At 39.0% G+C, this 26587-nt stretch overlaps 1 protein-coding gene across 2 annotated transcripts in view; it reads left to right on the top strand.

Annotated features, from left to right (window-relative positions):
- The first annotated feature begins 462 nt into the window (after positions 1-462).
- SLAIN2 (SLAIN motif family member 2) overlaps positions 463-26587 on the top strand; it is a 35000-nt gene continuing 8875 nt past the window's right edge. Inside the window, exons 1-7 of one of the 2 annotated variants that reach the window (XM_071556526.1) lie at positions 463-873; positions 10171-10319; positions 15488-15652; positions 17120-17281; positions 18507-18866; positions 20883-21020; positions 25922-25999. In XM_071556526.1, the coding sequence (XP_071412627.1) occupies positions 527-873; positions 10171-10319; positions 15488-15652; positions 17120-17281; positions 18507-18866; positions 20883-21020; positions 25922-25999 (1399 nt within the window). In that variant the 5' untranslated portion in view covers positions 463-526. The remainder of the gene's footprint in view (positions 874-10170; positions 10320-15487; positions 15653-17119; positions 17282-18506; positions 18867-20882; positions 21021-25921; positions 26000-26587) is intronic. The other variant, XM_071556527.1, reaches the window with a different exon arrangement.

The following is a 26587-nucleotide window of genomic DNA, read 5'->3' as shown; positions in this document are numbered from 1 at the left end:
TTTTTAGATCAATTTGCCTTTCTTTACACAACATGAGAGGCTCAAAGGATATTCAGTTCATATGTCTGCCTCAGTACAGACCCAACACCACCACCAAAGCCTTGGACAGGGCACACATCTCGTATCCTTTAGAGGCTTTGAACACTTTGAGAAGGTATCCCGGGGCCTCCCGTACAACTCCTGTCTGGAATTCGCAACCCCAAAGCACGGCAGGCCAGGCCAGGCCAGGCCGTTCCCGCAGGAGCGCGGCTGCTGGAGGAGCTCCTCAGACGGCGCCAGGAGGGGCCGACGCACAGCCTGTCCTGCCGGAACCCCAAACCACCGCCGCGTTCCGTCCCGGGAGAGCCGGTTCGGGAAGCGGCGGTTCGTGGTCGCCGCACGGGGGCGGTGCCGATGGCGGCGGCAGCGGCCGGATGTGCGTCCCGCGCCCCGCCCCGCCCCGGCCCGCCCCGCCGGAGCCCAGCCGCGTAGACGGGGCGGCGCGGCCGCCTGAGCCCGCGCAGCCGCCGCTGTGCCGGCGGGCGCCATGGAGGACGTCGGCTCGGGCGTGAACGCGGACGCGGAGGTGCGGAAGCTGCAGGAGCTGGTGAAGAAGCTGGAGAAGCAGAACGAGCAGCTCCGCAGCCGCCACGGCGCCCTGCCCGCCGCTCCCGCCAGCCCCAAGCGCCTGCCGAGCGCCGGGCCCTCCCCGCCACCCCCCGGCGCCTCCCCGGCGCCCGACGGCCGCTGCCTCAGCCCCCGCGCCGCCGCCCGGCGCTCTCCCCCCGAGGAGCCCGGCGGCGAGGGTGGCAGCGGCCTGCTGGACGAGGCGGCGGTGCTGAGGCCGGAGGAGCTGGAGCGGCTGGCTGGCTGCGATGAGGACGAGACCGGCTGGTGAGGAGGCGGCCGCGGTGCGGGTGGGGCTGCGCCGTGCCCGGGGGAAGGGGCCGCTCCAGTCGCGTGCCTGGGCATGGAGGGGTCTCGGGGCTTTGTGTGCGGAGCAGCCTCGCCCTCTGCGCTGGGTGAGGGGATTAATTAGGCCTGCGAGACCTACTGTAGCCTGCCGGGGAAGGGTGTTTTGTCTCTGCACATCGCGCCGCGGCTCCAGCTCGGCCGCGGTGGGAGCTCCAGCGAGGCGCCCAGTGCTGCCACAGGACCCGCCGTCAGTGTTTCCGAGAGTTCAGAAGGTGTGGAGAAGGCGTTGGGAAACTTGTGGGAAGTTTCTGAGGTAGTTCAGAATTAACCCACAGGTACTGTTACACTTCAAACGTACATCAGGCGTGTTTTATGCCTTGGCTGCTTTCCGTTGTGAAGGCAGCAAACGTAACACACTTTTTCATGTTATAAACGTGCTTCCCTTAGGTGTTCTCGTTTGTTGCTAATAATGTAGGACCACGGTTTTCCTTAGGTGGTTCCTCGTTTTAAATGGACTGCTTGCCCTGCTGCTCGAGCAGAAACACCTGCAGGTGACTGTTCGCCTTGTCATTATTACACTTGGATGAGCTTCCACTGAGAATCAAGGTTTGCTCTCTCTAAACATCACGCTGTTCTCCAGCTGTCGTTTTGAAGTTTCCTATGACAGTTGTTGAGGAGCAGCCTTAGGGATGCAGGAGAAATAGTGGGGAGGAGCATAGAGTCAACAGGGAAATTCCAGGGAAGCATGTACAGGGAGGAAAAGTGTAACACCAGGAATCTGACTTGGGGCAGAACTGGTTGTAGATTGATCTACAAAGGTCTTTGGAAGCAAATGTGCAGACAAATTTAAAAAACAAACAAAGATGTCTTTCAGATTTAGAAATGCCTTATGCTGGAATGATTTCATGCATGAGCAATGTTTTTGTTGCTCAGGGAAGAGACTGAATGCACTTCCTTGGAGAAGTCATTTGCCTGACTTCCAGCCTGATCCACTGGAGAGTATGAGAGCATAAGTTTATTCTCATCCAATGCTAAATTAACACAAGGCATCATCTCCCAAATGATGAGTCTGTGCGAAACTACTCTTATTTCTCACTGTATGCCTTGTAATCTACTGGCTTATAGCCCTTGATAGAAATAAAAAAGTAGTAAATTAGCACGGTAAGTTTGGAGTGGAATGGCCAAGTTTGTGAAAATCATGAGTTATGGTGACAATTTATGTTACAGTTCTATATATTAATCCTAAATCACGGGTAATATCGTGCATCTCTTCAGTGAAAGTTAATGTCACAACAGAGTGTATGGTGACAGTGGTGGCATAAGTGCTGTTTTTGTTGATATGGTTCTGGGTGCTGGCAGGGCAGCCACACGATTTGCTGAGCACTGCTGTTCCTGGTGTCAGGTGTTTGGCACATTACCCACGTTGCCAGTTCTTGTGGCAGTGTGCGAGTTCTAGTCCTCGAAAGATGGTAACACACAAATGAAGTCTTTCGCAGGTCCTCACTCCTTTACTAACGTTTTGGAAACTATAATGCTAAAATATATTTTAGCAACTAATTTTCGGCCTCAGACATGGGACACTAAGTGACACATGTACACCTAGAAAAGAGCAATTGTTAAATTTTACTGACTGTTTCACACATCAGGAAATAGGAATTTGTAATTAAAAAATGTCTTTTCCTACTCTAGTTTATATGCAGTTGATGATTAATGTGGTTGGGCTAGATTGACTGATGATTTTTTGTTCTTAACTGCTCAATAAAAATGGAAGTCAACTGTTGAGGCACTGAATACTTCAAACCCATTTTTTTCTTATAAAGGCAGGATGATTTTGTATTTGCATGGATATGAATGGAGGTGATTGTTCTAAATGAAGTTTGAAATTTTTAGAGGCCTAGTGGAGCAATCAAAAAGGAGCCTGTGAAGGTAGGAGGGATGATGTGAGTAAGTGGATTTCACTTAAACTGTTACCATTAGGATCCTGCTCTTAAGGCCTTGGTTATGCAAGGTCTCTCAAAAAGTAATTGAATCAACTGAAAGGGTGGATGTACTCACTGAAATTTAAACCTCATGTGAACTCTTTCAGGTTCAAATGGATTTGGTTCACTACTGTTTAGCCCAAAATACTGTTTAAAATATGGATTATACACTGTAAAAGTCCAAGATCACTTAGGAACTGAGGGAATCTCTTGTGGAAACAAACTAAATGTAAATAGTTTGTGCATAAGAAATTGATTTACCTTGCCTATTTCGCTTGTCTACATAGAGAAGCTTGGATTTGTCTTTACTTTTGATATCAGAAGGAACTTGCTGTGGGCAGTAATAGATGATAAAGGGTGCTGGTTATCTCAGTTCTTTTCTCTGTTTTGTATAATACAGACATTTTCATACCCATTATGAAATTGTCTTCAGCCTTCTAATGGCAGAAGAAATAGTTTTCTTCCCTGCTGAAATTACATTGTTTGACATTTATTGCACACATGAGATTAGTGGGTGTGAATTTAACATGGAACACTTGATACCGTGACTGAAATTGATATTGGAATGTGACTTTTTTAAAATCTACATTTTGGAGTTGATTGGCTCATATTTAGCTTTTATTTCTTTAAATGCATTTAGATAAATCTCCACAGGACAGAAGTGTGAAGTGAAAAAGAAGAAGGTAGAACTAGCTAACAAGAAAAGGAACTGTGATGCTGCTGCATTAGTAACAGCATTAGCTAATTGGACTTCAGGACTGTTTATATTGTTTGTTTTTCTTCACTGTGGTTAGTTAAATCCAGATATGCTTTAAGTTTTAAACATTTTAGCATATCAGACAATCTTCAAACTATATGGTAAATTATTAAAAATATTTCAGTGAATTTAGCTTGAGTTTCTTGTCCATATGCTTCTGAACCATGATTAATGTGCTGAAACTTTCCTCTTGGTGGGGTACCTAAGGCTGCAAATGGTCACATCTGCACCTGCACACAGTACTGAGCTGTACCCAGTCCCAGGGAGACTTTGCTTTAGACCTGCCAACTATTTCCTCAAGTTATTGTTGACTACAAAATCTATTCTATGGGTGTTCCTATTTAGCTGTTTTTGAACCAGATTGGATCAAACTTTTTTTTTTCACATTTCGATCCGAACAGTCTTTTTCCGTATTAATTAATTAAAAAGACAAAGGGCCAGGAGTGGGGACCAGAGGGGAGAAATCTTCTGAGAAGTGGTATGCAGCTCCTTGCCTGACTTGCTGGGTAAGGTTGAGTGTGAACGTGTGGCACGTTGGAGACACCTGGGCAGCAGTGCAGGAGAGCTGTCTCAAGTTTATTGCAGGATAAGCGGGGACACGTGGGCAATTACTGTAGATTAGTTTATGTGCTGTGAATCCACTGTAACTTGCTTTGTAGTCACTCATCTAAGCTTTCTGAGATGTTTTCTTTTAAATGTGAGCAAAACATGCAGTGCTTTTCGTAAAAATTTACTTGCAGCACGTGCATAAAAGTGTAGAGTTTGCTGTGTACCTGTTTCGTATGTGTAATTGCTCAGTAAACGTCCGGGCAGTTGTGTCTTCTTTAAATGACAGTGCTATAAAAACTAGCCTAGCACTTACCAGTGTTTCCATGTCAGCCTAATCTGAAGTCTCCTTGGTAGGGCTGAAATAGCTGCCAGTTGACTGAGTTTGTTTACAAACAAAAGGTAGTTATTTTGTGTTTAAAGTGAGATTATTGGTGAGTTGTTTATATTAACTTAGTAGTTCAAAGTAATAGTTTCAGTGCTTTTTAGGACCTCAGATTGGTTGTATATCCTGACTAGTTAAAGTGGAAGGCACATACTTTCACTATTATACTTACTCTCATTCAACAGCTAATTTGCACCTATTTGTAATAGTTTATGTTTCTGTTCTAGCAATCCATTGTTGTTAGTTGGCTGAGTGGCTGTTTTGAGATACGTGATTGTCATCTGTAACGATTGTCTTCCATCTCCTATTGCCCGATGTCCCTTAAGTGCTGTCATTGTTTTGGAATCCTAGTTTGCCACAGCGAGCATGAGTATTTTAGGATAGAGCTCCACCTGAACAATGTCCCATTGCTGAAACTACATTGCAGCATTTCCTGTCCAATCACTAAATTTCACTGTATTAATGTGGTTTAGGCCTCTTGGAAGTTGGGCAGGTTCTAATCAATATCTGTCCCATGGTGTAAGTAAAAGACAAATTGGTGCTTTTGATTTTGTGGCACTTTAAATGTCAATTTGATTTAAAGTTGTTGTGGTTTAACCAAATTCAGACAGTGTCTTCACAAACTAGGAAGATAGTATGAAAAGAAGCATGTATGAAAACCAAGGATTACAGAAGTTGCCAGTTTTATCAAGTGAAACAACTGGTAACATCAAATAATATTTGAGTTGACTAATGTCTTTGAGATATCCATGTTTGTTGGGAAACAGATATTTGAGGACTGGAGGAAGAATCCTGAGAAAGAACTTTTTTCCATTTCTAGCTTCTTGTGTGATATTTATAACTTTTAAATATTCTTGATATTTAGGTGTAAGGGAAGCTTTGATACAAGTTTCTTTTACTGTCTTAATGACGTTCCTGGAATTTACTTTGTAATGTCTTGTTTAGGCATAATTCACGTTTCTACTACTTGTAGATGTTTTTAGAACTCTCAAGCCCAGTCATTAAGCAGAATTTTACTTTGGAACACATTTAATAGGATACAGAACCTCTCAACTTTCCCGTATTCCATATAAGTATCAACAATGCCACATTAGAGCACGAGTGCTCTAATAAATTCCTTATGAATAGCTTCTCAAACAGTGGACAGTTCGTGTGACAGTTCCAGGGGAGCTATGAGATAGTGTTTTTGAAGGCCCCATTTCCTGTTCTGCAACATCCCTTTCAGACATCTACATGTTCTTTTGGATTAGAAAATTAATAATGGCTATAATTTCCTATAAGTAGCCATGGCATAGCTAACTATCTTTTATTGCTGGACACAGAAGGGTAGATGTGTTCCAAATTGCACTTTGCGGCCTCTCAAATATTCCTAATTCTACTTAAAAAGCGCATTGTGTAGCTGAGATGTGCTGCTTTAATATGCAGATTTAATGAGATTGTCAAAGCATTTTGGTAGTGTTCATATCCTGAAGTTTATATGGACCTGGAGTTTACTGTAAGTCTTGCATCTCTTGGAACTAGAAGCATTCTGTGAGGAGCAGCTGAAAACTGGTAATTACAGACCAAGCAATGTGTATCTCAGTCAGTTATAACTGTAGGGTAGGAACTTCGTGGTCTGGCAGAGAAGGAAAGAGGAAATCTGTGTACTAGATATGTGCAGGAACGTCACTTAATTTTTGGATTGGTTTTTCTTTCAACCAGCGATTCTCTTCAGATCTCTTTACGTTGTTCATTCAAAATCCATCTTAAAATTTAGTTACTTAAATTGCTTCAGATAAGGTTTCCTGAAAGTTTTAGATTGATCTAAAAGAGTTTCAGTTGACACTGTTGTGTTCAAAATTACCTGTTTCCACGACTGTCCAGTATTATTATCTCCTGATTTATTTATTTTCACTAGCTTTTCATTGTGCAATCACCTTCTTGTATTTTAAATTTCTTACTGTTCTGTCCTTAGATTTCAACTTTTTTTCCTCATCATGTCTTCAGGTTTTTCATCTTGCTTTTGCCTGCATCATGTTTTGTCTGCTCTCATTTCATTGCATCTGTTGTACCTGTCATTGCTTAAAGCTAAAGCAGCTAAAATAAAGGAGCTCTAACTCAAGTTCCTTCCAATTGCCGCCTTCTTTCTAATTCAGATCTGTGGCTTCATGTTCATCTGCTTGTTTACCCCTCACTCTTTTACAGAGCAGTGGAAGGATTTTGCTACAAAAGACTCTTCCCGATTAGATTCTTGGCTTCTGGTTTTATGCCTGTGGCAACTGGCCTCTTGTAATTTAATGCACTGGGAGGTGTTCTCAGGTGAGGTAATGTTCACACAAATGTTCCACTCCTACCTCTGTGTCATGTCCTCTTTCTTCAAAGCCTTTTTCCATTTTCCGATTCAGCAGTGTCCCAGTACAACATGCTACAGCCTGCCCTCTTTGGCTGACATGGTCATATGTGCTTATAGTGACCATCTTTCTGCAAAGCTTTGCCCTTTTCTGTGCTGCGTCTTGCTGGAATTAATCGGTAGAGCCCTTGGCTGCTTTCAGCTTCAGGTTGGTGCTGCTGTGGCAGAGCTGACTAGTGACAGCCAAAGGAAGGAAGTATTAGTGTGTGCAGCAGAATCATAGTGTCTGGGCTTCTTAATGCTGTTTCAAAATAGATCAAAGCTCCTGAGTTCTTTTTATATACTGTTTTCTTTTACTTGACCTTATGTCACTGAACTGTAGAGTCTTCGCTCTCCTGTAGAGAAATTGGAGTGTAGGTTTCTGGTGTGTTAACATTTGTAGTACAGGAGTAACTGTGAGCTTTCAGCTTCCTCAATAGTTTTCAACTTCCTTTTGAGAAAGTGATTTATAGTGGTTAAAGATGTATGAAGTTATTATGGTTATATTCAGACTCAAAGTTGCTGTGCTGTCAATCCATGCTGTGGCATTGCTGTGGAATGCGTTAACGGGTACAAAAGAGATCCCTTTTGGAAAGCTCTTTAGGTAAGGAGGACCTGCATCTTTGGGGTCAAGCAGTAGTTTGACAAAGAAGATCCCTTAGCAGTATGAAGTTATTTGCAGATGCTTCACAGTCTGTGTTCTTTTTCCCTTCCTGCTGTCAGGAAGAGAGGAAGAAGTGGTAGAGGCATCACTCTGATTCTTAGCCTTGTCCTTCGTTCTTTTGGGGTTTTTTAAAACAAATTAGGTGAAGCAAGTAGAATTAAGTCCGTCTCAAAACTTGAGATTGTCTGTTCTTTCTCAGATGGGAAATTAAGGTCACTGCTTTATGAGACTTCATGAATGCATGATGTGCAAGAAACTGCCCTGAAAGAACTGTTTTGTTACCACATCAGTGTATATGTTTGTGTCATGAGGTAGTGGAGTTGCATGAAATAGGTATGTTCTGTCCTTTCTTGAAGTGTAAGTTATGAAACAAAGGCTGCTAAAGGAAAACCAGTTGACTGGAAAGAGGTGGGAGAATATGCAGTATTTGTTTGGTTAGAGAAAAAGATGGAGAAGTGGGAGCTGTGTGAGCCTGGATTGCTTCAGTAAATAAACTACTTGTGAAACAAATTCAATTATTGGAAATTGCAGCAAAGAATGTGTTGAAACTTAAAATACCAGGTGCAATTTTCATTAGGGTAATCTTGTAGATTTGTTGAAGGTACCCCTTTTGTGTGTCCTTTTGCACTTTACTGCTTTTTGTACTGGCCATTACTGTAAGCACTCCAAAGGTGCATGGAACTTCTCAAACACAGCAAGGCATGTCAGCTCTCCAGAGAGCTGGAAGTGAGCGTGGCCTGTACAGGACCAAAGTTCGCTTTGTTGCCTTTAACACTTCTTTGTATTGTATAAACATAGCAATAAATGCTAAAAAGACAGTAAACTCAGATTGTTAAAGGGATTGTTAACTGGATGGAGGCAAGTACAGAAAATTGTGTGATTGTTTATACAGAACTGTAAAAGCTGAGTGATTCTTATTCTTTTCAAGGATCTTCAGGGCTATAAGTATGTGGTGGGCCTTTAGCATTTCTTGTGGGCAGAATGCCTGTGAAGATTTTAAGGATTTCTACAAAATCAGTTTTACCAGCCAGCATGATGCTGGCCAGAGCGTAAACCCCTTGAACTGTAGTTTGTGGCAGTGGCTGTTTGCATTGTTACATTTTCCTTTTTTGTTTGAAAACCTGGCTACTAATAAAAATCTCCTCTCCTGCATTTGCAAGCATAGTTTGCTAATCTCAGTGTTTGAAGGAAAAGTTTCAGAGTGTGCCTTAAGAAAAGATCAGAGTTTTGGGCAAGATACCCATGGTGGTTTTATAAGCGTGCTTCTTGGGGAGTTTTTCTGAACTTAAGAAGTGAACTTAATGGTGGCAACTAAAAGAATTAACCTTTAAAAGCTACTGTAAAGAAATAATTCAAATTCTAGAATTACAGAGGAAAGATCAGCTAATCTTGTAAAGACGAAAGTTGTGGGAAATAACTTCTGTGTTGCCGATGTCATTGGCTTAAAGGAAACATTTGCTGTCTGTTTTGTATGGAAGCATATCTGATGAGACTGTCAAATGTTCCTAAGTTACAGTGTGTGGCATACAGTCATACTCACTTGGAATATGAAGTCTGTCATTATTCCTAGAAGAAACACTCATTTAGCTGTTCTTGCATATGCGTAAGCTCTAGTTACAGCTGTACATCTTGCCATTCACTGTTCTTTTTTGCTGAAGTACATTTCCAAGTTTGATTCTAGTCCAAAGTAAGGCTTAAACATCCCTATTTTGAGGGTATGATTGCTTATTACTTTTCCTCTAGTCTGTTGAAATAAGAGACTTTTCAGCTACATTTTTAGAGCCTTTAAACTGGAATACTACTTTCTTCAGTCATGGAATATTGATGTTAAAATAAGTGAGTGGAGATGCTGCTGGACAAAGGCTTCAGCATGTCCTGCAGAATAATATGACCTCATTGTATCTCTCTACTTTCCTGTGTGCATTATCTGTTCCTCCTTGTTTCTGCTGCTTGGCTGTATACCCCTTAGGATGGAGGTAGACCCTTTGTTCTCTGTTCAAAGAAAATTAAAGGATCAGGTGTTAGGATACAAATAGTAAATAAAAATGAAATGTTCATTGTTCAAGGCTACTGAAATAGTAGTTGTGTTTTGTGCACTTTAGCACTGCCCCTTGGCTGTTAAGATGCCAATTGCTTGCTACCATCTTTGGTTAGGAAAACAAGAGTTCCCTATTGCACAGTGCTTTATTTCCTTCTTTCAGGTGAAGGCTACTTAAATCTGAAAAGATGCCCTGATTGTGTATTTATGTGACATAATGAAATTGTCCATATACCTAAAGTGTCTGAAAAGACCTTTTTTTTTATTTCCTGGCATATCAGTCAACATATCCTGGTATAGCAAGATAGGCATCAGTTTCTTGAGTAAGCCATATATTATCGCTTTCATGCTGTATCCAAAAAAAGTTAATTTTAAGGTAAAATTTGTGCTTTCTTTATCTTTTGGGATTGAATTATTGTATAGATAGACTATAAAAATAGAAATAGCATAGTGTATGATATTTTGTTGCATGTCTGATCTTATGCCTTTTTTTTTTGTCCTCATAGATCTTTTTTTCTTTCTCTCTCTCTCTTTTCCAGGTTATATACATCCCCAAAGAAGAAACTGACTCCAGTGCAAAAATGTGTCAGTCCATTAGTTTGGTGCAGGCAGGTATTGGATTACCCAAGTCCTGATGTTGAATGTGCTAAAAAGTCACTGATCCACCGGCTGGAACAAACAATGTCAGGTGAGTTCCTGCACACTAAAACCATTGGGGTTTATGTATTTATTCTGACAGTCAAAATCAGCTGATAGGTGTGAGATAAGACAGGCAGCAATTACTTGTACCTTAAATTTTTGTTATGTTTAAAAAGAGTAGTTAATTCTACTCATTTTCTGAACTATATGAACGAACTGAAAAGGGGCTTTAGATTATGAGTCATAATGTCAGAGTTTTATACTACCTGCATAGTTTGGTCAGATGTTTTCAGGATGAAACAGTGTTTTTAACTTGGAAGTTTTCTTGTTTTATTTTAAAATAGAAGCCTGTATTAAACTACCATAATTGTTAGGTGCTTGACAGTGTGTTGACATGGTTTTCTGCTAGATTATCTATTTCATTTCATCTAAGGAAATAGAGGCTTGAGTTTTTGAATACTTGGAGGAGGTAATACTGATTTCTTTTCCTTCCATCCCCAGTAACTTAAGATCTTGTTAAAGTCAGACTAAAAAAATCCAGAGTTCAAGATTCTTCCTTGATACAAAGTAGTTGGTTATATTCAAAACTGGAGAGTGTTTGACCGTGTGAGGATGAAAGCCTACATTAACCATCCTTCTATTACCAGCCTTTTTTATGTCAAACCAGCAGCAAAGTGCTGAAGATCTGATTAGAGTTCTCTGCCCATTTAGTTTCTTGTTTTAATTTCTTTGTTGAAACCTATTTTTAATTATTTTAAAATTCTCCTGAGACAACTTACTTTAACTTTCTTGCTATTGGTATCTACTCTCTTCTTGTATTTCCATCTTTTTGCAGTCTGCTGTGTTTTTAACTGTTATCTTCAGTAATTTGCAGAATGGCTGGAATTGAGCTAAGAGAAAGTGAACACACAGTTCCAGGAGTGTTCCCAACCGCCACCTTCTTTATGTGGTTATACCTAAACTTTGTCCTCAATTTGACTGTAACTTTTTTTCCCTTGGATCCCTTTCTGAAGCAATTCAGTTTTTATTCTGGTTTGTACTAAAATTATTCTTAATAAAATCTGAATCCAATTTTTTTATTCTTACAAAAATCATGGGCATAGTGCTGAAAGTGCTTTCAGTATGAGTCACCTTTGATCTTCCTCTGTTTCTTGTGCATTTTTAATTCTGCTTGGACAAATGTCTATTAACAATTTTCCTGAACAGTTAACATGATATATGGCTTGCTGCAGGCAAAGACAAAATTCTAAACAATGAAAAGTACCGAGATGACAGGGATTTATGACTGATGATACTAGTTTGGGAATTTGAATACAGCTGGATAGCAGTTGCTTGATCTAATTCTGTTGATGGTTTAACTTCCTTTTGTAACTAAGTAGAAGTCTTCCAGAAGTACCACAAATTTTGTTACCCTCAGGGTATCTTTAAAAATTCATACTTGAAGCTGAATGGCAGGAAGCTTCCCTATGAAATGGGCAAATTTGAAAGTTTGATCATTCAAATGATGTGTCTAGGTAACTTGACCTCATTTTTTTTTCCTCCCTAGACCTGAGAATCTGCCTCTGGCAGTGGTACTTGCAAGAATACCACAATTCATCTAAAGTACTAATAGGGGAAAATACTAATCATAGAAGAGAAAGGAACTAATGTTGCTGGTTGGAGCAGATTGCATAGAAAAATTAATTTGTAATAAAATAGAAAATTGTCCTTCAGAGAAACCAGTGTTTTACAGATACAAGGTATCAGGAAGCCTCACGGGAGGAGATGAGCAGTGCTGCTTGTAACCTTGTATGTATTTCCTACCCCACAACTTCAGGAACATCTTGTCTCTTGCATTTTACATAGCACGTACTTCTCATGGACCCATCACTTAACCTATTACTGCTCACTGCTTCAGTTTATCAATTTTGGTTCCAGTCTATCCGTAAGGCTTTCCACACGGCTGTTACTTTCTTTCCTGATTCCTTGTTGATGTTCCTTTTGCATTGACTCTTTTAATATTGTCAGTTGCTGTTGTTATGCCTTTCTCATATAATACCTTTTTGCTGTTTCTCAGTCCCAAAGGCAGTCTTGCATTTCACGTTCTCTTATTCCATCCTGTTTTCCACTGCATAGTAATAAAGGAGGGCAGAGCAGCGCTCAACTCTGAGCTGCTGTGAGCAGTTCCTGATGCACAGGGCCTTGTCACTGGTTAGTTCAGGCTTACAATTGCAGAGCAAGTTCTGCTCAGTGTTGGAAGCATGTTCAGACTAGGGGGAACCTTAGGTATATTCTGGATTAAATTTTTCCTGTTTTCTACAGCAAGAGAGATTCATGACAGTTTTAATAAAATGTTAACTGAAAGGAATTACTTGCTACATACTGTTTCTGAATGTTACAAAAGAAAATTTATATTAAAATGAAATTGTTGGTCATGAACCCTCCCCTCTTGTGTTTTGAAAGTTGATGTATAATCTTTTGTAAGCTAGTTTTATCCAATATAGGGTTGTTTTAATGTTAAAATGCGTTATCTGTCTTACCAATTTTGTCTGATGCTCCTAATAAAGAACACATCTCTATCTATAAAACAGCAGTGTCTTCCTGAGTTACTGAAATCCCTGCTGGAAAATCTTTAGGAGTTTTGGACCAGGAAAATGGTTTAAATCCAGCTTTTTTTTTTTCTGGGAAAATGAACAGTGCTGAGGAAAGTAGAAGTTCACATTTGTTAGGATGAAAAGTACTGTACGTATCACGTCTCATCATGTACCAGAGCAAACGTTTTATATGTAGCAAAAGAATTCTGACATTCATCTAAAGAAGTCTCTGTGTGATCAAATATTTTGTATCATTATGGGTATGTACATAGAGCCTGTTTTGAAGGTTATACAGTAGTACAATTGTTTTCTAATTTGTGGTTAGTGTTTTAAAATACTTGTCTGTATAATAAGTACAAAAGAACTGTTGTGCAGACTTAGAGGTTTTTTACTGACATTTCCTGCAAGAGATGATTTTTTTGTTGTTGTGAGAAAAAAGATTCAGGTGGAATAGGTGCTTTGGGGTTCCTATGTGAATGCCAGAAGAACTTGCTATCAAAGGAGTGACCTCATTATAAGTCATCCTGAATACAATGACTTGTAATTACTGGTTTGGTTAACTGAGCTGTGGAATAAAATGGAGATTTCCCTTCTGACACTCAAAATAAAGTGGAAGTACCTCAAGCGTACTTACTAGAGTTCATTGAGTTCACTGGTTGCTGAAAGTAATGCATATCATTTCAGACTTGCAGTGAAAGCTGGAATATGAACTTTCCATCCTTCATCTGTAACTGTCTTTTCACTTTAACTAAAACTGGTAATATTAGCTGTTTTAGAAAGGATCTTTGCAAAAGTTGCAATTTTAGGAATTTGCTGCAGTCAGCATTAATTTCTGCTGGTTTTGCCTCTGTGCTGCATTCTGCCATCAGCATGGTTGGATGGCATGAGTTTTTAGGGCACTACTGAAAACTCACTCAGTGATGCAATCAGTTAAAATACTCCAGGTATTTTTAATTTAAATCTGCTTTAGTAGACCAGATAATGGTGCAGCCCCACCATTGTTTGTACTAGACAATTGAGGAGGTGTGGTGATCAAGAGCACAGGGGCTGGGAGGAGAAGCCAAAGCAGGCTTTGCTGCTGAAAGCATTACATGCAATGGTAGTCTCTTGGCTTCTTGTAAGGTCAAAGCATTAATGATTTTTTTTCTTTTTTGCCCATGACCATCAGTAACCTAATTGTTTGTTACCTTGCTCATTGAAGTCTATTTTCACTAGTAGAAATGTCACACAATATTCTTTAAATAACTTGCTTTCTGCAGCTAGGTGTGTTGCAACTTAATCTAATCTAGATTTACATACCATGAAGTTTGGATCTCTAGTTTTCAGCTTAATATTTTGTGATTTAATCTGTTCTTTTATAAACTTCTGTATAAATATGCTTTCAGTGATGAAGGAAGTGATTTTAACCAGAAGTGCTCAAATTTTCCTTGGTACCCACTTCCCCTGTTGAAATTCCATTTTCTGTTACATTAAAAAAAATGTAAAGTTTTGAACAAAACAGTCAATTAAGTAACTATGCAAATCATACACCTGGCAATGAGGGGGAAATTGCAGTCTCACACTGACAATGTTCACCAATGGTTAAAACTTATTTGAAAATACTTTAGCATTGAAATATTTACAATAAATGGCTGGGGGAAGTACCAAATTTAGTTCTTATATATGAGATTGAAGCCTGTGGACAAAAAGTCCCAAGATGTTAGAACAAAAGGGAATAATCCCTACAGTCAATTTGGTTTAGCCTCAGAGGATCATCACAGTCAGAAATAAACAGAAGCATTTTCCTGGCTTAATGCTTTTTGATTTTAGCATATGCTTAGGGAAATTTTATAGGTGACATTGCTTAGTTCTGTGGAAGTGCTGTATTGTGTAGACAGGACAGGTCTGTGAGTTCTGGAGAACTTGACTTCGTGGTGTGCTCTGATTTGTATGCAGTTGTACATAGGATGTGTATGTATGGCCAGACTTAGCGAAGAAAGATTTGGGAAGGGCTCTTCCCACCTGGGTGCGCCCTTCCAGCCTGCGCAGTGGATGTTTTAGGTGAGGCACAGCATGCGCAGAACTGGCCCCACCGTTTAAGTCCTGAGGTTCATCTGCTATGGCTGAGCGAGCTTAGACAGTGCCAGTGAAGTCTTTGGGACTGTCACAGCACCCGATACTAACCAGAGCTGACCCTACTGAGCATCTGAGATCTGACGGGATTGAATGGCAGGGAGGCATTGAACTGCCTGGGGGTTGGTCCCCACTGAGACTTGAACTCAGGTCTTTGGGATTCAGAGTCCAGAGTGCTCTCCTTTACACCACAGGACTGCCCTACATAGGATGTATGTTAGTGTAAATTAGCTACTACTGTCCTCCTGCTTCCCAACACCTATACAGGATATCTTGAAGAGATCAGTTGTAGTGGTTTGGTGTCTGCAATGAAAATACTCATCACTATCTTGTCTTGTCCTCTTTTCCCAGTCCTTTCATGATATGGTTATATCTAGAGGGTGAAGAAATCAGTTGAAAAACTTGTTGGTGACTGAGATTTTCTACTTGAACTGTATAGTACTTAAACACACTGAAGATATCATATAGTGTTGTATTAATTTTTCATTGGTTCCTTCAGTATAATTTATCAGTTTTCTCCTCTTTCCTACAGCTCTCAAGAGGCAGAGTTTGTACAGCAGCCCTTTCAGTGCAGTCAGTTACACGAGCTCCTATAGCCCAAATACTGGTAGCCCCTACAGCAGTGGTTTCAACTCTCCGTCCTCAACACCAGTGAAATCTGCTTTAGTGAAACAGCTCATACCTCCTGGTACCTCAGGTGAGTGAGTGTGTGTCTGTCTGTCGCTCTCTTCCTCTTCCTTTCAAAAACATGCTCAAGTAGATGACCTTTGCATTGAACTAGAATAAGAAAAACACCAATAATTTGTCAGTCTTTTGTAGGATATTTGCATAAAGGAATATTTAAGCTTTTTAGCAAAGGCTTTTTGCAGAGTTTCTGACATGAGATACTTTTGAAATATTTTCTTTGGATGTCCGTGTCCCAGAAATCACTGATGTATACTGGAAGTTAGACTAAACACATTAGTTCTGTGGAGTCCCAAGATAAGTAAGTAGCTTCTGGAATTGACCATGTAATTGACTGGGATGTTATTTATTTCTATGTAGTTGTTCAGACCTTAGGGGTTGCTAGTTGTGAAGTCTTTGGAACTACAGTTGCAAGAGATAGTAAGCAATGGGTTTACTAACTGAAACATTTGGTATGCAATGTATCCATCAGTACCGCTGAGATGTGAACAGTATACTCTAAGGAAGAAGCAGGTGTTTTAATTTACAGCATTCACTGAGGCTTTGCAGCCATCAGTGTAAACGCTAAATTCTGGTCATGTTTTCTGCCTTTATTCTGTACTGTAGACACTTTGTTTGCATGAGAAAAATTGATGCGTGGAACATATCTCTGCTCTGAAGTCATACTATTGGCTTATTGTATATACTTTAGCTCAAGTTTGCTTACAAGGGAAGGTGAAAAAACACTGCGTTGACAATCCCATCTGTAGTTCACTGTGGACTTGTAGGGAAGCCTGCACTGCACCAGAGCCATTCCCCAGGTTTGGTTTTAATCTCTCTAGCTCTGATCTGCATTGTGTGCTACAATGGTGTATCTGCCTGGGGGACAGAGATGTGACAGGCAATGGGATGTCAGCCATAAGACAGCAAAGGGGAAGTTTTTTCCTTGTTATAGTTTCCATGTTATAGTTTAGCAAAGGAGTGTGTGTGTGGAACAGGTAGTATTTTCAGATAAACTGTGGTTTAGGCATTCCAAACTGAAGCAGTACTCATTGGATCAGCATGTCCTTATCATTAAGAAAGTTATATTCAAACTTAGATCTTAAAAGGTGGTAAGCAGAGATGAGAATGAAAGCACAAATGGAACCAGGTATGGCAGTTGCTTTTGTTGTAAAGTGTGCAAACTTCATAGCAGTTGAAACATGGTATGATAGACCAGATTATATGCTACTATTTGTCTGAATACCATTTCAATTATTTTATAAAATTTATAAAGTTTAGAAGATAATGGCTAAGCTCTGCTTTTGTAAATTATATTTTCATCCTAGGTTAGCAGTGAAATGTTTCAAATGCTCTGTTAGACTCAACATCTCAGTAATAATGTGTTGTCAGATTGGTGTTTCTTTTACTAGGATAGGAAATGAAGCTTATCTTTTTCGGCCCCTCCCCCCGCTCCTTTTTTTTAAATAACATTTCCTCTTACTTTATTTTCTTTCCCCAGGTCATCTTAAAAGTTCAGGAGATAGAAATCCTCCGCTAAGTCCGCAGTCCTCTCTGGACAGTGAATTAAGTGCATCGGAGATGGATGAAGACTCTATTGGATCTAATTACAAGTTAAATGATGTTACAGATGTGCAAATTTTAGCACGAATGCAGGAAGAAAGTAAGTTGTTTTTTTCTGAAAACGAAGTGAAGCCATTGGGGTTTTTTTAATTGAATAACTGCAGTAGGGCTTGCTTAGCAGGAATGGAAAAGGGATGGATGTTCTACTATGGATGTACAAATGTAGATCATGTGAGAAAGCTGGTTGAGGACTTCAGCCTCCAGGCTAAGGAAAGGAAGTTACTGTGCAGAAATGTTCTTTAGCAACAATGGACAGAACTTGCTGGAGAGTATGAATTTGTGAGACAGAGAGTATTTGCTAAAAGGATGGTTGTTAGAGTGAACTATTGCTTGTCACCATTCTTCTCAGGAGGTATATGCCTTCCTGATGTAATCCTGTCTTGTTGACATCAGTGCTTAAAGCATAATTTAAATCACCAAAATGTAAAGCCCCCATGGTGAAAAATAGTTAAGAAAAGCACCTATGTAGATGTCTCTCTTTATAGTTTTAATTGAGACTGTCTTTTCATTCCTCTGAGTTTGCCAAAAGTGGTAATAATTTCAGTTGTCTAACTGGGTGGTCTCCAGGCTGTTTTACTGTGTATCTTTATCAGTGGAAAAAACAAAACCAATGCCCAATATATATTTATTTAGTAAGTTATATACATGTACTACTCTAATTTATTAGGTACACGAAAATATGCGAATATACACAAAATTATAAATTAAAAAAATATGCAATAAAGACAAAGTAAATGCTGTTTCAAAATACTGGGTTAACAATTTTTTTCCTGTACACCAGTGGATTGTTTTGCGTATCTCTGGGGGTGTGAACACCACACTTTGAAGACCACTTATGTAGCAACTCAAGTTTCTCTAGGGGTAGCTTATCATGTTGCTCTTTTGGTTACATTAACTAACATATTGCAAGAGACATTTCATTGTGGCTGCTATAATTGTTGTAGGATGTTGTACCATACCAAAATGAAGGTGTAGCCTGTGTTCCTGGTATCTAGCCTTCGAGCAGAAAGGAACAAGTACACAACACACCTATACTGATGATTGCTGTACTAGGAAAAGGAATTAACTCGTTTCCTTATTTCAAGTCATTATTAGTTGGTAGATAACTTTTTAGTACTAACCTGAATCCATTTAATGCCTCAAATAACAGGAGTTAAGGTGAGCCAAATCTGAGTTGGGAAACTGGTTAGCTATTTGTATGCACTTTCTGTAGCTGGAACCCTTTGTGGGCTGGAAGCAAGTAAACAATGTTCTGTTGTTGCTAGGCCTCCGGCAAGAGTACGCAGCAACTGCTTCTCGGCGTAGTTCTGGTTCCTCTTGCAATTCTACAAGGCGAGGCACGTTCAGTGATCAGGAGCTGGATGCACAGAGCTTAGAAGATGAGGAGGATGGCACACATCACACAGTGCACCCTGCTGTTAGCAGGTTCTCACCATCACCTCGCAGTTCTCCCTGGCCTTCACCAAAACAATCTCCAAGAAACTCACCCCGCTCCCGTTCACCTGCTCGAAGCATAGAGTACAGTCGAGCGTCACCACAGCCTATGATCAGCCGTTTACAGCAGCCTCGTCTGTCGCTTCAAGGACATCCTACAGACCTACAGACTAGTAATGTCAAAAGTGAAGGTAAAAAACTCTCTCAAATTCATCACACAAGTAGTTGTGTAGTTTCTGCTCAGTGTGCAGTTCTAAAACTATATGCTTGTGTAACAACATGGTTTAATCTGTGAATTGTTGAAGAAGCAGAGCAAGCAGAGCCTGAGTTTTGCTGGGAAACCCTTACAGTCATATGATTTGATAGATTTATTTTAGATGTTATCTAGTCACTGAGTATAATTGAGTTTCATGGTGACCAAGGTCTACTTTTGGCAGGCAAATGCACAAAAATAAAGCAGGGAAACTATCATTCCTCACTACCGTTAGGCCTTGCAGATGAAAGAATAAAATGCAGAGGAAAGTAACTGTGGTCAAATAAGAGTAACATGTCAATTTAGCCATGCTTTTGTACCCTGTGAAACAGCTGAATGCTTTCTTCTGCCAGCACAGGGCTCTGAATTTTTTTCACCATGAACATGGCCTTAAAACTATTAGTACTTAACTCATGCATTTGATGGATATTTTAGATATGTCAAAGCTGTGTAAACTGCTGTGTGATAAAAAATAAAGCTTGCATAAACTCAGTGCAATTGTATTATATTGGCATAGAACAAAATAGCATAATTCTGATATGATTTTCCTTCTTGAATGTATGTTTTTTTTACTGGTAGCAATCTAGCAACAACTCCTTTAACTGGGCAGAAATTTCACAAATGTATTCCCATTTCAGAAAATGTAGTTTTTACATGCCAAATCAAGTCTTAAATTTAGAAAGGACATAAATACAGATAGTAAGAATTCCCCTTATTATTAATACCAGCTCAGGGAAATTTTAGATATCCACAGCACAAAAGCTAATCAGTTTTACTGTGACTTAGTTGAGAATTCCTTTCCCATTCTTTTCTGGGATTTCCTGAAAGTCTTTATGAATGCTATATGAGCGGCAACAAAAGTACCCCATGAGAGACAGGGTGATCATGTGTTTCTGAAACACTTCCAAGGAATTCTCTTGCAGTGGTTTTTGTGGAGTTGAATGTTGCCCGGATGTTCAGGGTTGATACAGCAGCAGCCAAAAAAAGTTGTTCAGCTTTTCATCTTCTTGGTTTTTTTCTTTATTTTTTTTGGGTTTTTTGTCTAGAATGGTTGGAGATTGGGTAAATAGGGTTCAACAGTGAAAAACCAGTGCAAACTGCTAAGTGCAAAAGTACACTTGTAGGACTATTCGATCAATGAAGATTTAGGTTTGTTTTCATCTTTAGTGCTTGTGCATGGTTAACATACTTCTTCCCTGCATCCCTCTGCAGAATCAGGTTGGCCACTCATCCTGTCAAGGCATCTGCAGTCTTCTGTCCAAAGTATGTCAACAACCAAGCTCTGCATGGGTTAGAGCTATGCAGATTGTCTTTAGACTTGAGAAATACTTAGTGGCATCTTTTCGTATTCTGTGAGCAATGGTACAAATGTTAGAAGGCCCTTGAAGAATCAGTATTAGCTGAGTAGATAGTCAAGTCATATGTGAAAGATGAAATATAACTGGACACTTCAATAATTTTGAAAGCTGCGTATAAAGAGGTTCTTTCCAAGTGGGTGGCTGTTATTTGTTGTATAATGAGCTGATATGGGACTAAGCAGTCTCAAAAATTTACTCAAGTAACTATGGTTTTACTCTTCAAGCAAGCATTATGTTATAAATCACTTTCTAGGTAAATAATTTGAAAATTAGCAGAACTGCAAATTAGGTTTGTCTGTTCAGTTTTCCAAAGCTCAGACAATCATAATCCAGTTATGTTTCAATTTCAAAAGACAATATGCTTGACTTTTTTCACGACAGGTGAAAAATGTACATTCTTGCTTTTTTAGATAAATATTTTGTAGGTAATAATCTGAGAAGCATCAATGTAACAAAATAAGCTTTTAAATTGCAGTCTAGTTTTATGTGGCTAACATTTACATTAGTTAGATTTGGGGTTCAGCTACAGGCTCGTAACCTGACCTTGGTCCAGTATCAGACTACATGTTGTGGTATCTTTGTATTATTTCGTACAGAAAAGCTAAGGCGTAGTCTTCCAAACCTGTCCAGGACATCTAACATCCAAGCTGAGTCTGTGAAAAACAGCAGAAGCGACTCAAACTTTCAAGTGCCAAATGGAGGAATACCTCGCATTCAACCTCAAGCCTCAGCCAGTAAGTACTTTTAGTGCCACTTCAGTGTACATTTCAGAATTAAGTGATGGCACTTGGCCATCTTCCAATTTCATGGCAAAGTGAAACATTGCATGCTACATGGGAGATGCTAATCTTGATTTTTAATCAGACCTGTGTGAATCTGCTTTTTTTGGTACACAAAATCTGGTACTGGTTATATTAAAAAAAGTCTGATTTCTTACTGACGTGTCATTCATAATTTCCTAAAAGTATATGTAGAAGTAATATACAGAGTACAAATAAAGTAGTTGGATGTATCAGATACTGGTTTTTTACTAGGCTCTGAATAAACACCTGTATGCTGTTTATTGGTTTTGGTTTTTTAACTTGTGAAACCTGATCTGAAAATGTTCATTTAAGTTTAACCCTTCTCAGCAGTTTGTGTGTTTTGGGGGTTTTTTGGCACCTGGAAGTTACGTATTCAGTTGCCATTTTTATTTACTTTTTAGTGTCAGTTACTTCCTAGAAAAGGTTTGGATGAGCCTGTGTCTCATGAAACAAATTGGCCCATTGCTGGACTACTGTCTGCTGTTTTGTCCAAAAGTGAACTGCTGATACAAGAATGCTGCTAATCTCTCTGCAAATGGTGACCTTAAAGAAGTCAAAGCAAATGAAACTTCAATATTCAGTGTTTCTTTATATGTCAATATTGCCAGTTCCTGTTGTTTAAATATTTCCTGACCATTTTATTTTAAAACAAGTTTCTGAATTTAATAACCTTGTGTGACATTTTCAAGGGAAGAATACATTATGAATATTATTATATGTAAAGCTTTGAACTATAAAAGTTCCATGATAAGTCATCAGTAATCTAAATATTTGACAGGAAATGTAAAATAATATTTGTGAATTAAACTAGGGGTTTTTTAACCCATTGAACAGTGAAGGCATACTGATAAACCTAACTGGTCTTCTTCAAACTTGCAAAAGTGTGTGAATGCTACCAGTAGCAGTCAAACTCCATTACCATGCAGGTAAATACAGAATAAGGAATATAAACCATGCCAGTTGCTACGTGAGTTCTATCTTTGTAGTGACTCAGACCAGATGCAAGAGTTGTGTGGACAGTCAGTCCCAGGGACTGTGTAGTCAAAGAAGTTACTGTGACATTATGATTGTTCATACAGGTTACCCCAGTGTCTTTTTACCTTGTCCTCCTCCTTTCACCCTTCACAAACTCTTCAGAATGTGGGATTTCCAACTGAAAGGGCGTGTGTCTAGTTCAAATGCAGAATTGTTAGCTGTTAGTCAGGCTTATCAAACTATAAAGCACTTGGAGCAGTTGGACAGCAGCTCTCCAGCTGTGCTAGTTCTGTGATAGAATAATCAAAATTACCTGAAAGAAACCAAAGGAAAGCTATTTGTAGTAAAAATCTGTACAGATTTTATTTGGTGTTTTAAAATAGAGTGAACTGGAAAGGCAAGAACACAGAGGGCAGTTTAGTTAGCTAGAGGACTGTTTCCAGAATTAAAAATACATTTGCGGTGAACCTTCATGTATAGATCAGACAACAGAAGTCTCAGTATTCGATATTTAGGCAAGTACTTCATTGCAGGAACCAAAGTGGGTTGACTGTGGTTATATGTTTGGGTTTTTTTCAACTTGTGAATGCATTAAGAATCAGAGAAGTGATTAGGTAAATTTGTTTGCCTTTCATGGAATATTTCCCCAAATGTGATCCACTCTAGACCAACTTACATTTAAATGTAAGCAAAGTATCATTAATGAAGCCCAGATTTCTAGCTTTTACAGTTTCCCTGCTCTTACAGATGTTTGTCAGAGTCTTGCTATTGACAATCGTAAAACGGTTTGTGTATGAAGTCAATGAGTAAGTATTTTTGCTTAGTCTGGATTAAAAATTTTTCTGCAAAACTGTACATTGTATAAAAATTTCCAGAATTGTGTCCTTTTTATTGTATACTTTTTGTTTTACTGGTTTTGTATTTGTCACTTTGCACAAAGCACTGTTAAATTGCAGCAAATTTTTGTTTTCCCTTGGCAATGATTTCTGGGTCTTGGGTTTTCGAGCTTCCTCATACAGCTGCTAGTTTTGCATGAGCTTACTTTCACAAGGATGCTGGCTTGGCACCCAAGGGCACTCCTTCTCTCCTTGTCAAGGATTTGCAATTCATAATTTACTTGCACATTTGCTCTGGCTGCAATACTGAACTTGCTATGGTTGCTGGCATTCAAAAATGAGCTAGGAATCCAGTAAGTTTCTGAAAAGATAATTCCTCTTATGGTTATATAGACAAATTGTACACACTTGCTTACAGAGGAGAGGGAAGACACGTATTATATGTTTAGAAGTGCAGGAGTAATATATGAAAGCATTGGACATTTAAAGTTTTAGATGCAATGTGATGAACAATCCAAATTGGTTTTGAAAAGAGATTGATTGAATTCAATAACGGTTGTAACAATTCGAATCTTCATTTACATCTGATTCTCCATGGCATTATGCAGAAAGTACTTTTTTATATGAAAGTTAGTAAATACGTCACCTTAAAACACTGGAAAATATGATAATATTTGTGCTGTGTTCACCAAGGAATAGGAATTACCTAAAGTGTTAATGAGGGGAAGTCTTTGCACCACATAGAGTGTGCAAAGCTATAGCACTTGTAGTGTGGCTTCCGTGTAGGAGCTCCCTGCATTCTACTGGACTGTGTGTGATGCTTTTGTGCTTAGTGGCACTATGAGCACATGGATGTTAAATCTTTAGGCAGAGATAAATATGCTTTCCCAAAGAGCTGTAGATTGTTCAAACTGTCCATAAAGTGACAAGTTTTCTTGCCAAGAGTCAGCTGCTTTCATGTTCAGAGTAACAGGATGAAGAGGAAGTTTTGAGGAAACTAAATATTCTAGTTCAGTTGATCAGAAGTAAATGTAACTACATGTATGCAGCACACCCCCTTTTGTGACAGGTCACAGGATACGGAGCACTTCAAGAGCAGCAAATACTGTGGAGAAGCATGCACTCCAAACTGCATCTTTCCTCAGCATTGCCCAAAATGGACTGTGGTTCAGTACACAGAAATGTTTAGCTACTGAGTGTCTGTTTCCCAGAGTCTCCATTGAGAAGGAAGTAATTTGATATATAGGTATTTAAAATGCTTTCCTTATCATCCCACATCTCTGACTTGCCAGAAGTGTGAATAATGATGGGGAAAAAAACTGCCATGTGCAGTAGCATATTTAAATCTGAGTGAATTAGGGCAAAACAAATTCAAAATATGAAGGAAGAAGCTGTTTTTAATTTTGTGTGGTGTAACTAAAACACTGATTCAGTAAAAAATTGGTATAGTGGGATACTTGAGGACTGAAACACATTGGTCACTGGTCTGCCTCAGTAAATTTCTAGGAATTGTGCTCATTTTTAAAGATCATACTGTGCTTAATTGGCTGCTGATTGTATGCCTTAAAAGTTTCTTGGAAGACCATGTGCTAGAAGTTGAATAAGAATTGCATATTGCCCCATGCTATTTTGCATTAGATTCTAGTTGGTAGAAGGAATAAGGGTTTTAGTCTTAATAGACACAGGCAGCATTTTACTGTGTTTATGAACATTTTACTATGTTTATGAACACTTTAATTCCTTTTTTCTGTTTGTGGAAATGACAGTTTTAGTTAGTTATTAAGATTAAACTGAATAGATCCCTTAGGTATATTTTCAGCACATTAAAACACATGAGGAACTTTCGTAGTTCATAAAATACTGTGAGTTTTGCACTGACTAAAGGATAGGAAAGGTGATGGCAATTACTATATACTACCAAGTTTAGAAAGAGTTTAACTAATATTATTAGGATTCTAGTTACTCTTCCTTCTTTATTCACTAATTGTGCATAGAATTATTGAGCTGCCTTACTCAGGATCGGATCTTTATACACAGTTCTTCCCCCATCTTTCTTCCTTCTTGCTATGGAAATAAACCTTGCTAGTGCAATCAGTTTTATGCTGGTATAAAACTCCATACACTGTGGTGAGCAAAGATGTTTATTCATACATTATCATTTTACAAAGCCTATGTGTAGGCAAAGCTTTATTTCCTTGACTGCTTTCCTCCTTCCTCCCTTAAATATGCTGCGGTCAAAATATGCTGAGTCAATGCGTTCCTTCTGGCAATAGGTAATTCTCTCCATGCCAAGATTGTGCAGCTCTTGGAACGTTGGCTTCTCTCTTGGTAACTGGTAGGTAGTGAGGTCATTTCAAAGCAGTACCAGCCCTTGAATATTACTGGAGAAAAAGCAGGACACAGGAGCAAAGAAGCAATAAAAATAGTTTGTCATGCTGGCAGCTGATAATTCTTAGTGTTAAGTCTTCATTTTAAGTTTGAGTCCTCTTCCATACCCTTTTGAAGAGGGGGGGAAAAAGGAGACTGGAAAACACAATTTGTTTATATGATGATCACATTAGACAGAGATTTATGCTTCTATATAGTGTTAGAATATTTTTGAAAACACTTATAAAAATGAAAAGTTTAGTCTTGCTAGTCAAATATGACAGTTTAATTTTCATCTTTGTATCTAATCTTGCACTCATATTGCTGTAGCATGTTTGCTAGGCGGCTTGTTCTCCCTTTGGTGTATTAATTTTTTTTTGCATTTTTGGGCTATTTGCCCTGCAAGAAGCTTTACCCTTCAAGAATCTGCGCATTTGCACTGCAGAATTTCTGGCACACTCCTCTGTAACTCTTTGCCATTATGAGCAAGCACCATTCACAAAACCCCATCACTTCCAGAGTCATAACAGCTTTTTGAGTGTTTTACTCACTCTGTTCCTTGATGCTTCACAAGTGGATGCAATTCTGAAATTCCCAGTAAATTTAGTTTCCTTATCTTCTTAGACAAATATAACACTTCTTGTCTTTCAACAGCTCTGCAAAGGCAGAAAAATTTGCCTCGTGCTGCCTTCAAAACCAAACAGTTCCTTCAAACTCCATCTGCAAAAGGAGGTAATTAACTTACAACCTCTTATCAAGCTCCAGCAAATCTCAGCTAATCGTTTGCCTGCATTAAATCTCACATGTTCTAGATTAATAAAATTGCTGTTGCATATTGAGATTAACCAAGTGGTCCTTGCTATATGAAAGTTAATTTTTTGGTCTAAATATTAAAAATAAACTGTGTTATAGAGGAGAGTGTATTTTGAGAAAAAAATCCAAGGATTGGTGACTTTATAGAATTAATCAGGAAATCTAGATTAGAAAAGTAGACTCCTAAATACATATTCATTAGGGCTATATTTAGATAGGAATATTTTTAATTGCAAAATACAGTTTTTAAAGCAAAACTTTTGAAAATATGCATACAATCCTTTGTGCTAAAAACAAAAGCTAACAAGTTGATCTTCAAAAAGATGAGCATAGAATATCAGCTTATTCTGTGTATGCTTGTGCTCTTTTCCTCACCAAACTGGAAGGTTAACCCCAACGTACAGTAATTAGATTCTCTTTTTCTCAAGGAATTGGAGAGTCTTGTATGTAATATTTCAGTTTGCAAATGGCTGAACTTGATTTTTTTTTAAGAAAATGAAGTATATT

This window comes from Pithys albifrons, chromosome 5 (genome assembly GCF_047495875.1).
Source record: "Pithys albifrons albifrons isolate INPA30051 chromosome 5, PitAlb_v1, whole genome shotgun sequence".
Lineage (NCBI taxonomy): Eukaryota > Metazoa > Chordata > Aves > Passeriformes > Thamnophilidae > Pithys > Pithys albifrons.
The sequence above is the reverse complement of the archived record's forward strand: the minus strand, read 5'-3'. Positions and strand labels throughout refer to the sequence as shown.